The sequence below is a fragment of the Stenella coeruleoalba genome (genome assembly GCF_951394435.1).
Source record: "Stenella coeruleoalba genome assembly, chromosome: 4".
Classification (NCBI taxonomy): domain Eukaryota; kingdom Metazoa; phylum Chordata; class Mammalia; order Artiodactyla; family Delphinidae; genus Stenella; species Stenella coeruleoalba.
The window spans coordinates 147,638,934-147,651,857 of NC_137149.1; the positions used below are offsets into that span (position 1 = coordinate 147,638,934).

At 44.6% G+C, this 12,924-nt stretch overlaps 1 protein-coding gene across 4 annotated transcripts in view; it reads left to right on the forward strand.

The window, feature by feature from the left end:
• GASK1B (golgi associated kinase 1B) overlaps nucleotides 1-12,924 on the forward strand; it is a 44,411-nt gene that overhangs the window by 1,949 nt on the left and 29,538 nt on the right. For 2 of the 4 annotated variants that reach the window (XM_079919719.1, XM_079919718.1), the window contains exon 2: nucleotides 998-2,140. In XM_079919719.1, coding sequence (XP_079775845.1) covers nucleotides 1,231-2,140 — 910 coding nt within the window. In that variant the 5' untranslated portion in view covers nucleotides 998-1,230. Of the gene's footprint in view, nucleotides 1-65; nucleotides 266-997; nucleotides 2,141-12,924 lie in introns of those variants that run through there. The other 2 variants (XM_079919720.1, XM_079919717.1) reach the window with 2 other exon arrangements.

Below are 12,924 nucleotides of genomic sequence, written 5' to 3' on the forward strand. Positions count from 1 at the left end.
AGTTTATTTTTTACAATATTAAAAAAAAAGAAACCCTTACACATCTTAAAAGTGGGTTGTCAGCAGCCAGTGAACAAGTACCCGTTTTGCTTTGCAATCAGGAGTTTTCAAGGGAGCTTTGAAAGCAGAGCTGAAATATTTGAAATGTGGAACACTCTTGACCATGAAATATGTTCTACTTACATGCCTCAGCCTTTAATAGTTCTTTGCATTAGAGTCAGGGATTGCATTCTTCCTGGGGCCAAGCACGGGGCCAGCTGTGTAAGTAAGGTTGCTTTTTACCAGTTCTTCTTTTTAATAATGTGAAAAAGTAGAGCTAGAGGGCTTTTGGTTCTCTTCTTTCAGCTGACTTTGGTGAAAAGAAAAGGAATAAAGAACAGTTAGATGTGTGTTTTGTGTTTACGTGTGTGTGTGTTTCTGTGTGTGTGTGTGTGTGTGTGACTGAATAAACGTAATTGCTTCCGAGATACATGGGCATGTATGCCTTTGTATTATGAGAACCCTTAAAGTAAGATAATGGAATATATTATGAAGAAAAGACTGTACCATACGATTAAGAGAATATGTTTCTGAATTTGAATGTTAATACTTGGTGCTTCCGTCCAACTAGTTAAAGCAGGACTTTTAAAAATAAATAGAAGGTAGCTACAGATTTCTAAAACCTGTGGTTACTTTTCTTAAATTATTTCTGAATTTCAAAACGAAAAGCCTGGATTTGTCCAATTTTAATGCTTTTCCTTCAGGATCAAATTAAATGACTCTAGCTACAAGTTATAAAATAGTCTTGGATTTTGGTGGTTGGTTTTCACTAATTGAAACTGAATATCAAATCTATACATCTATCTTGTTTCTACTTTTTTTTTAAACCTCACTTAAAAAATCATTTCGTGGTGATAGTGATGAAAGGAAAAGGTTCCGCGTTTTTCTTTCCTCTTGTGGAGGAACTGACCGAGTTTGAGACTGTGACTCAGTTCGCTCTGTTTCCATTCATTCCCAGGAACTAGCCAGACTTCTCCTCGGGGAGGCTGTCGGGGTTTAGAAGGTCTGTTGTGGCCAGTGTCAGAAGCCTGCCCGGCTCCATCACCGGCCCTTAACTTCCTCCTCGACCCACTGGAGACCACGTAGACACCTGAGTGGAGGCGACAGCTGCGTTCAGCAAACCATGCATCATGCCAGAAGGAGCCAACGGCAGACTTTAAACTCTGTGCAGCATGTGGACGAAGCTCAGAAATGAGCTGTCCGGACAAGCCAGGGCAACTCATAAACTGGTTCCTCTCCTCCCTGTGCGTCCCGAGGGTGCGGAAACTCTGGAGCAGCCGGCGCCCCAGGACCAGGAGGAACCTCCTGCTGGGTACGGCCTGCGCCATCTACCTGGGCTTCCTGGTGAGCCAGGTGGGGCGCGCCTCTGCCCCGCACGGAGGGCGCGCGCGCAAGGGGCCGCACTGGAGCCGGGCCACCGCCGAGGCCCCCTTCCCTGAGATACCCCTGGATGGCACGCTGGCCCCTCCCGAGTCCCAGGGCAATGGGACCACGCTGCAGCCCAACGTGGTGTACATCACCTTGCGCTCCAAGCGCAGCAAGCCCGCCAGCATCCGTGGCACCGTGAAACCCAAGCGCAGGAAGAAGTATGCGGTGGCTTCTCAGGCCCCGGGACCCGGGACTTTGGTCGGACCGTCCCTTCGGGCTCAGGAAGCTGCAAGGGCAGCTGATGCTGAAGTGCCCGGGCACGTCCGGGGAGGAAACCTGGCCAAGGCTGGGGAGCGACCCTGGGGGTGGATGCAGGGTGTGGGAGCGCAAGGTGGGGACGCAGATGTGCAGCTGCCCCGGGCCGAGGAAAGCAACATCAGGATCTACAGCGAGAGCGCCCCGTCGTGGCTGAGCGGAGAAGACATCGGCCGGATGCGCCTGCTGGCCGACGGCACGGTGGCGGGTCTCCAGCCGGCCTGGCCCAGGAGCAGAGCGCGCCTGCTGGTGTTGCAGGGGACCGGCCGGCCCGCGGGGCCCGCCTGCGGCCCCAGCCCCTGCGGGCTGCTCAAGCAGCCTCTGGACATGAGCGAGGTGTTTGCCTTCCACCTGGACAGGATCCTGGGACTCAACCGGACCCTGCCTTCTGTGAGCAGGAAATCCGAGTTCATCCAAGGTAACCGTTTCCCGGGCTTCTTGTTTGCAGCTGTTGCATTGGGCTTGATTTTCTCTTTTCCCTCAGCCTCTTTTTCTAAATGATTTTCTCCACCCGCCTTTCCCATTTGGACAGCAGCAGCACGTCTTTCCATACGCTTGGCATCCTCGATTTTCTCAGCTTTGGGAGGACACGAGAGTGCGCGGGCGATGCTGTGCTGCACACGCGAGAGAAGCCCCCCTGTGCAATCTGTGCTCTCCGTTTCCCTCGCCGCGCTTCCCGAAGGCTTATTACACCTGATGAAAGCCAGTGGCAACTGTGTGATCAGGAGAGAGAGCCGGGGTGGAGGCAGAGAGCTTGCTGACAGTCAGGCATATTAGTAACTGGGTTTGTATGGAAGTAAGTAGAATCCTGCGCACTGGAAGTTTTTAAAAATAAAGGCAAAGAGGGTTATTTTTCTTCGGCAGATGGAATCTTTTTAAGAGGCCCAGAGCCAGACCATGTTAGATTCAACCCCTTCATCTTTCACGATGGATGTGACCGCTTTAGTTTACAAAGAAAATGAGGCCAAAAGAGGTGATTTGTTCAGTGTATATACCGACCAGCCACGTGGTTTCTCCAAGTCCATGACTATGGTTTATTGAGCCTGAGTGCCGAGAGATGCCGTCAGGTGACAAACATCGTGGCAGGTCCCGGGGTGGGCAGCCTGCCGATTCAGCTGCAGGCGTCAGGGCTGGCGTGTGACAGTGCTCATGCCACAGAAAGGATTTTCTCTGAATCCTAAGGCTATTCCAGCGTTCCAACACAAAGTAGGGTGGGTCCTTGGCTGTGTTTGAAAGCAGAGTGATTCCAGAAGTTGCCACTCTGAACCCAGGCTGGTCCAAGAGGCTAAAATGGACCCCAAAGAGATTATAAGCTCAAAGGCTATTTCCTTACAAAACATAGCATTTCAGCCCAGTTCCCATGGAGTCTGGACTGGAATGGATTAAAGCCTTGGGAGTGGCCAAAAGCCAGACTGCATTTCAATGGCTTCAGGGGTATAATTTAGTCTTAGAATGGGTACTTCTTGAAGCACCACTGGTTTATTTAGAAAGACTTGGCATTCCTTACTCAGCCTGGCTCGTGGCTAAGCGCTGCAGATTCACAGGTGTGTTTCGATGCCTCAAATTCACAAAGTCTTCCACCAGTGTGATGCTGATGTGAGAAGCGTCTCAGACATTCTATCAAATGGTGATACAAGTTCGTTTCTAGAGGGTGCTCACTATTTGCTAAGCGCGATGCTGCCTGAGACGTAGAGTCTCTGTAGGTCTTGACTCCTGTGTTTCTCACAGCAGTACTAGGAGGTAGGTGCGATTCTTATCTCCATTTGGGAGATGAGGAAGCTGAGGCTTATTTAGGCAAAGTAACTGGCCTCATGTTAATGGTTAAGCTGGGTTTTGCGCCCAGGCCCAGCAAACTTCAAAACGTCAGCTCTTAGCCATTGGGCTTAGGTGACGCTACCACTTCTGTCCACCCTGGAGAGAGGGAGTATGCAGGTGGGCATGGGGAAGCAGGCACACACGGAGCCTCTCCTGGACCAAGCAGGGCAGAGGGTCCCCCTGGAAGGCTCCCTTGCCGTTCACTCATGTCATAAAGGCCCTGAGAAGAGGTGATGCGTGTTGAATGTATCCTGAGGCATGGTACTCTGATCTGTCCTTCCGGCTTCCCTGGGAGCTCCTGGACGGAAGTTGAGAGAGGAAAGTAGTGGTTAGGAGCCTGGGCTCTGGAGCTGGACCCCTGGGTTTGAATTTACCAACCTGTGACCCAGAAACGCTCATGTTCTCAGCTCTAAGTGACAACAGTACCCACCTCATGAGTTTGTCGCTAGTTAATACAGGGAACACACGTAGACCTGGTGCTTGACACACAGTAAATCTTCAATAAATACTGCTGTTGGTGTTACTACACGAAGCACATGAGGTTCCATGTTCACTGAGTTACTCATATAGCCTCCAAGCCTCACCTATCATTTCTTTTTTTTACTTGAAGTCTAGTTGATTTCCAATGCTGTGTTGTTTCAGGTGTACAGCAAAGTGATTCAGTTATACGTATATATATTCTTTTACAGATTCTTTTCCATTATGGTTTATTACAAGATATTGAATATAGTTCCCTGTGCTACTCAGCAGGTCCTTGTCGTTTATCTATTTTATATATAGTAGTGTGTATCTGTTAATCCCAAATTCCTAATTCCTCCCCTTCCCCTTTGGTAACCAAGTTTGTTCTCTATGTCTGTGAGTCTGTTTCTGTTTTGTAAATAAGTTCATTTGTACCATTTTTTTAGATTCCACATATAAGTGACATCATATGATATTTGTCTTTCTCTGTCTGACTTACTTCACTTAGTGTAATAATCTCTAGGTCCATCCATATTGCTGCAAATGGCATTATTTCCTTCTTTTTTTGGCTGACTAATATTCCATTGTGTATATACCACATCTTCTTTATCCATTCATCTGTCAGTGGGCATTTAGGTGCTCCCATGTCTGGACTATTGTAAATAATGCTGCAATTAACACTGGGGTGCATGTATCTTTTCGAATTAGCGTTTTCTCTGGATACATATCATTTCTTCATGTGACAGGGCTAGGACTAAAACCTAGGTCTCCTGCTGGCTTAAACTTTTTGGTGTCAGGATACCTCTTAGGTATTTAATTCTGTTCTCTGAATATCCAGCATCTTTGGGAATGAAGAAGGCAGTTGCATTAAATTTGAAGGAGGCCTTTATAATTCCAGTGTAGACTGGTATTCCTCTCTCTTTGCAGAAGTAAGTGATGATGGAAAGAAGCCAACAAGGTTGTATTGACATGACTCTCAATATGATGAGTTAAATACCTAAGGCTGTATCTCAAGGAATACCAGAACTTTCTTTATTCTCTCTTTGATACTTTCTACTAGAATGTAGTTATTGAGAGTCATAAAATCAGACCAGTTTCCTCAGGAGGCTAGGACATTATTTATAGTTATGAGCACCCTACACAATATAATCCTACTCACGGAGACATTGTACTGATGCAAAGTACATAAATAGATCAGTTCTGGTCACGGTAGGGGATTAACAGTCTTAGGTTCTCGGTATCTCTCTTCACTCACCTACCTCTAGTCTTTTCCTGACTTGTGTCTTTCTTCCCTTGATTTCCACAGATGTGTGGGTCTTCCCTCTAGGGTCCTCCTAGTCTTCTCTTGGTCCAAGCTTAGCTTTATTTGCACCTCCCTAGGTACCTAAGGGGGTGATAGATCTTATCTTGTTACCCAGCATCTGTTTCTGGCTCATTCTATATCATTGCTGTATAATTATAATTGCTTATTTAATCATCTCTTCTTTCCCACTACGCTCTAGATCTGTGAAGGCAGAGACGTTTCCTGTCGTGTTCATCATTGAATGTCCAGATCCCAGTGGAGAGTCTGGCACATAGTAGTTGCTCAATAAATATTTTTGAATGAATGCAAGAATGCATTTTTGGTCTGTTTCACTGACTCCAAACAGTAAATCTGTACTTGCTTCTGGCTTCAAAAACTCAGGACAAGTGCTACCATTTTAGTCCCAAATCCAGGCTGGGATTTCTCCTTGAGATTCTTATAAATAACTCATTGAAAAGGTAAAGAAAAATATCCTTGGCAGCCTCTGTATTATGCAAATAATAAGGTTTACGGAGCTTATTCTTGTGACGACCATCAATATATGGTCTGTGGCTTCACTCTGTAATGTAATTCGATAACGAGTTTTCTATAGGAGGAAAAACAGAACTCAGCTTAGGTATGCATTTTGTCTGATGATCTGGCTTGGTCTGGGAGGAGATCTTTTCATATCTGGGAGAGTGGCTAGTCAGCCAGTCCTGTAAATAATCTGCCTTAAGTGTTGTTTCTGTTCTCTGACTTTTGATGAATGTTTGTGAAATAAATTCATGCTTAGTACCAAGAACATCGCTAGTCTCTTGTGAGTCGAATATAGATATTTGGCTTATCGCAGTTAATCTTTCAAAGAAACCTATGCAGGAGATACTTTCTTACCTCGATTTTGAGAAGAAAGAAAGATAAGAAGAAGGCAGCTCAAGGTCGTACAATGAGTTAATTGTCCAGAAAGAATTCAAGCCCTTGTCTTGTAACTTCCAAGACTTTCCTCTTTATCAATCTGCTTTCCTCACCAAATCCTTTTGGGGGTCCTGAAGGTGTGTCTTCTTTCTCTATCACCACGACCTATTTGTATACCTGATTATCTAACACAACTAGACATTGATGACTTGTGTACTGCTGCACAGATATGGGCTATGGGAACCTCTTATTTCTCAAGGAGACAACAACCGTAACCAGAGCAAGAGTAATATTGAATGGTACCATATACTGGCACTCTTTTAAGTACCATGCGCCTATTATCTCAATAAATCCTCCTAAACTGTTATAAGGTGGGTACTCTACGAGAGGCCTTTTGTGGATGTGTAAGTAGAGGCCCAGTGTAATTAAATACCTTTGCTGAAAGTCATGTAAATTACCTGGCTGTAAAAAGGAGACATATGATGCAAAGGGAGATGTAAAAGAGTGTCAGAGGCTGTGACTGAATGATATGTCTGCCTCAGCCTCTCAGATGAACTTTCTGTTCATCCAGTCCAAAGACAAAAGGTCCCAATGATAAAGCTCATCTTCAGGTATTTATTTGTTTGTTTGTTTGTAAAACTGACACAGGTGATCCTATCGGCCCAGAGCCACTAGCTCAGTTTCCTCCGGGACAGGTTCTTGGTTGTATAACTTGAATTCTAGATGACTCCCCTTGAATCCAAAAATATATATATGAAATTAGCAGGTTTACTGGCCCTGAACTGTATACTGGACCATCTTCTGACAGGTGTCACTCCAAAGATATCCCAGAAAATGGGAAGGCTGTACTTGGGGAAGGACAAGGTTGTAATTAGGTAGGGAGGGCCAGGAGAGTACCACCCTACAAAATCCAGCCATGACCACTAGACCAGAGTCTCATCCTATGCGTATCTGTGTGGGAAATACAAAAGTGAATTGAAATATAGCATCAAAGGCCTTGTAAAGAAATCCATGTTTGCAATAATGATGTATTTTTCAGTTGTAAACTTATAAAGAACCTAGTATTATGCCTCACAGCGTGTCTATGCTGCATTTGTTGTCATTTGACTATTGCATTACTTAACAATTCCACACAGCAGATAGTATTGATACTTTATATATGGGAATCCTGAGGCTCGGTGAGGTGTGAAATTTGCTCAAGGACGCATAGCTAGTGGGCAGTGGAAGTGGAATTTGTACCCAGTTCTGTCTGATACTAAAGTATCCTCATGTTGCTTCTCTTGCCCTACGTTACCTCTCAAATATAACTTGATATAATCATGGGATAGTGACAACAATGTGCAAATTTTAACATGGTGATTTCTGATTTACCATTATGCCAACCTTTCTATTGAACTTCTTTTTTCAACTCAACCACTTAACATGGTTAATATTTTCACTCAAAGGAAGTATGGCCATACTACCCTGAACACGGCTACAAGGGCTGTTGTTGTTTAAATACAAGCCAATGTTTCCCAGGTATTCTTGTTTTACCGTAAACAATCGTGTATATGCAAATATGACTGAATGTATTAGTATGTTTTCTGCCAAACCGTCGTTGCAAAAATCATCAATCATGATAGACGTCACCAGATACTATGTGATACTGATACCTTTAAATACTTTTTTAAACAAAATATTTAAAAATATGTATCTAAGACAAGACAAAGCAGACTATGTCTATGGAGAGAGCAGAAGAACCCCAGCCCCCCGTGATCTTCCACTGAGCACTTTGGCCGAGCTCCCCAGCAGTCTGCACAGAGATGCAAATGAATCCCAAGGGCCACCATTTTGGTAGCACTTAAGCATCGGACTGTTTTTCATGCCCAGCATGGGAGATGCATTATGTGTGCGTTATTTTTAGGATGCCGCTTTACGGCCATAGAGCTGTCAGACTGGATTAGGTAGCCTCGTTCCAGGAACGCTGTGTGTCAGGGCTGCTTGGATGACAAAGTGCAGGCCCCTCACCCACTTCCATTTAAATTCAGTGTCGATTCCAATGTGCTCACTGTTCTCTGACTTGTACTGCCTCGTCTCATCATAGAGCAGGAGAAATACAGTGGGTACTTTCCTCTCTCCTCTCGAGCCCATGCGAGCAGTGCTGTGAGCTGCACGCTGGTGGCATGGCTGCCAGAGCAGGGGAGTGGCAGCTGCACAATTCATGTTGTCCCAGGCTCTCAGGTAAGGACAGAGGCACTTTGCAGGGAGTTACGAGAATAACCCAGATGCCCTCACAACTTGGAAACACACTGACTTCAAAATCCTAGAAGTCCTGGATATGGGTGCCAACTTTCTTAAAATATTGACTCAGGAATATAGGAATCATGTCTTGTTTCTGAAAATTTGGATGGAGAGCACATTGTGTTCTTTATCAGAAAAGCCCTAAGGGTATCATTCTTTAGCGATCAAGTTGAGCTGGTCAACTAAATGCATTCATAAGTGAACAAAAGTTTACTGAGCGTGGGCTCCAAGCAGTGCTGGGCTTCACTCTTGTCTTGTTTGCTCACTACATACCTTCTTTGGTAAAGTGGGGGAACTGGGGAGTGGCCAAAAGCCAGACTGCATTTCAATGGCTTCAGGGGTATAACTGGACAGCTACGTATAAAAGAATGAAATTAGAACACTCCCTAACACCATACATGAAAATAAACTCAAAATGGATTAAAGACCTAAATGTAAGGCCAGACACTATAAAACTCTTAGAGGAAAACATAGGCAGAATACTCTTTGACATAAATCACAGTAAGATCTTTTCTGACCCACCTCCTAGGATAATGAAAATAAAAACAAAAATAAACAAATGGGACCTAATTAAACTTAAAAGCTTTTGCACAGCAAAGGAAACCATAAACGAGACAAAAGCACAGCCCTCAGAATGGGAGAAAATATTTGCAAATGAAGCAACTAACAAGGGATTAATCTCAAAAATATACAAACAGCTCATGCAGCTCAGTATCAAAAAGAACAAGCAACCCAATCAAAAAATGGGCAGAAGACCTAAATAGACATTTCTCCAAAGAAGACATACAGGTGGCCACGAGTCACATGAAAAGATGCTTGACATCACTAATTATTTGAGAAATGCAAATCAAAACTACAGTGAGATATCACCTCACACTGGTCAGAATGGCCATCATCAAAAAAATCTACAAACAATAAATGCTGGAGAGGCATTTATTGGAGAAAAGGGAAGCCTCTTGCACTGTTGGTGGGAATGTAAATTGATACACCCACTATGGGGAACAGTATGGAGGTTCCTTAAAAAACTAAAAATAGAATTACCATATGACCCAGCAATCCCACTACTGGGCATATACCCTGAGAAAACTATAATTCAAAAAGAGTCATGTACCCCAATGTTCACTGCAGCACTATTTCCAATAGCCAGGACATGGAAGCAACCTAAGTGTCCATCAACAGATGAATGGATAAAGAAGATGTGGCACATATATACAATGGAATATTACTCAGCCATAAAAAGAAATGAAATTGAGTTATTTGTAGTGAGGTGGATGGACCTAGAGTCTGTCATACAGAGTGAAGTAAGTCAGAAAGATAGAAACAAATACCGTATGCTAAAACATATATATGGAATCTAAAACAGAAACAAAAAAAATGGTTCTGAAGAACCTAGGGGCAGGACAGGAATAAAGACACAGACGTAGAGAATGGACTTGAGGACACGGGGAGGGGGAAGGGTAAGCTGGGACGAAGTGAGAGAGTGGCATGGACATATATACACTACCAAACGTAAAATAGATGGCTAGTGGGAAGCAGCCGCATAGCACAGGGAGATCAGCTCGGTGCTTTGTGACCACCTAGAGGGGTGGGATAGGGAGGGTGGGAGGGAGATGCAAGAGGGAGGGTATATGGGGATATATGTGTACGTATAGCTGATTCACTTTGTTATACAGCAGAAACTAACACACCACTGTAAAGCAATTATACTCCAATAAAGATGTTTAAAAAAAAAAACAAAGACGGGTAGGGTAAAGACCTCCAGGAGATATGGTTAGGGAAGCCTGCAGGCACAGAGAGTGATGTGTGTGTATAGGGGGGTGGGTAGGGGGGCTGCAGAAGGTTCTAGAAGCAGTTATGTCAGACTAGTTCTTCAAAGTCACTGTGGGTGGGTACAGAAGGGTGGAGAGAACCCATGTGTGAGAAGCTTGTGAAGGGAGTGTGTGCGTGGAAACTGCAAACCGTTCTGGAAAAAGGAGAATAGGGGCTGGCGGTGGAGAGTGGGTGGGTTTATGTTATGGAAGGACATGGACTTCATCCCGCAGATAATGGGAAATCGTTGAAGGGCCTGAAGAAGAGAGGTGATGTGATGAGCTTTCGACCGTAGGAAGCTCACTCCAGTCAGGAATTCATGGCTTCTTCATCTACCTTAATCAGCATTAAATGGCCCAGGACCAGGTCCCCCTGATGTAACCAAGACTTTACTGGCAAAATGTTTGTGGAGTTTGGCAGTGACTCCGTCATCACGACCCTCTGAAGTCAAGGTCGGTTCCTGTTTTTCTAAAGGGAATATTGAGACAGGAAGTGTCTGGGAGCTCCCATTTTTATAGCGGAAGTCCAGGGCAGGCCTAGAAAGCAGAAGTTCCCATCCATTAGTCAAAGGTTCAGAACAAAGAAGGACACTTTGTTTTTATTTATTTATTTTTAACATCTATATTGGAGTATAATTGCTTTACAATGGTGTGTTAGTTTCTGCTGTATAACAAAGTGAATCAGATATACATATACATATATCTCCATATCTCCTCCCTCCTGCATCTCCATCCCACCCTCCCTATCCCACCCCTCTAGATGGTCACAAAGCACCGAGCTGACCTCCCTGTGCTATGTGGCTGCTTCCCACTAGCTATCTATTTTACGTTTGATAGTGTATATATGTCCATGCCTCTCTCTCACTTCGTCCCAGCTTACCCTTCCCCCTCCCCGTGTCCTCAAGTCCATTCTCTACATCTGCGTCTTTATTCCTGTCTTGCCCCTAGGTTCATTAGAACCTTTTCTTTTTAGATTCCATATATATGTGTTAGCATACAGTATTTGTTTTTCTCTTTCTGACTTACTTCACTCTGTATGACAGACTCTAGGTCCATCCACCTCACTACAAATAACTCAATTTCGTTTCTTTTTATGGCTGAGTAATATTCCACTGTATAAATGTGCCACATCTTCTTTATCCATTCCTCTGTCGATGGACACTTAGGTTGCTTCCATGTCCTGGCTGTTGTAAACAGTGCTGCAGTGAACATTGGGGTGCGTGTCTCTTTCTGAATTATGGTTTTCTCAGGGTATAAGCCCAGCAGAGGGATTGCTGGGTCGTATGTTTTTAAAGTGGAGCTGATGGTTTGGGTTGTTTCAAGCGTCTGTGGCAGAGGGAAGTCACAAGTGCTTCATGCTTAGCTAACGCTTGAGGAAACGTGGAGATTATTTTAACTCAGTCCAACCTCGAGAAAACCAGTTAGTGAAACAGTTAGGAAAGAAACTAAATACATTTCTATTTTTGTTGGAAGAACGGTTTTCTAAATCCCCCAGAAATTGGATTCCTAAGACAAGCCCTTGTATCGAGGATTTGGTTGGCTGCATGCAATCTACACGTGTAAAATCTATGGCATTCTGCTTCTCTGCCACCTTCCCCTTTTAAAACCTAATAGAGGTCGATTCTTTCTAATATCTGACAGTGCCGTATTTTCAGTGTCTCTGGCTCTCACACTTTTCACGCCTTGGGGAGCCCGTTGCCTCAGTCAGGGTGGCTGGAGGACTGGGCTTGAGTCCTGTGGAGACCAGAGATGCAGCATCAAGCGTAGAATCAACACTCGTGACTTGGTTTCCCACCCACGCACTCAGCTCCTCTTCAGACATGGCTCTTCTTGTTAATGGCCAGAGCTGCTCATTTCGCTATGCTGGGGCCCGGCAGTTCTCCGTTGCTTGGCTTGGCTCTGAGAGCTCAGCCTTTATTTTAGTCCTTCCTTCACTTGGTCCCTTTAAAACACGCTTCAACTGGCAGACACGCAACCTGATCGTCCTTACACGCGTGCTTGTCTGCTTCCACTAAACTCCCAGCTGTGGCCCAGGCCTTGCCCGGGACTGGGATTTTGCAGGGCCTCTGTTTCTGGTATGCCTCACTCTGAATCCTTTCTATCCCAAACACAGGAACCAAATGCGTCCAGATATTGGGGGACAATGGTAAATATGTGCTTTGGGAATAAGTGAATTAACAATGTTTAAAAGCATCTTATCCTCCACATTTCCTCCCCGGCCAGACTATCACAGAATTCTATTTCACCCTCCCTCACATTGACTGACTTGTCCACATTCGCCATCCCTAAGCCACGAGATCTTACCTGCTTTTTCCACTTTCAATCGCAAGAACCCTACTGTGAGAGGCACAGTAGAAAAATAGAGCAGATAGTACTTAAGGGATCATTAACAACCAGACACCTGCTACCTGCTCAGCGGAGGTGCGTCCGCATCAACACTTGCTTTTAGATTAGAGAGCTGCAGCATTCAGGTTTTCCTTCAATGCATTGGAAGTTGCAATGGAACATGACAATTTGTTTCCCATAACAAAGGTGAGCCTCACGGTTTGGTCGGGCTTTGTTTTCTTTAGAGGGTTTTGGAGTTATTTTTAATGAAGGTCTCTGAGCTGAGCTGTCACTTTCTTTTTTGTCTTGTTCACGAGAAGC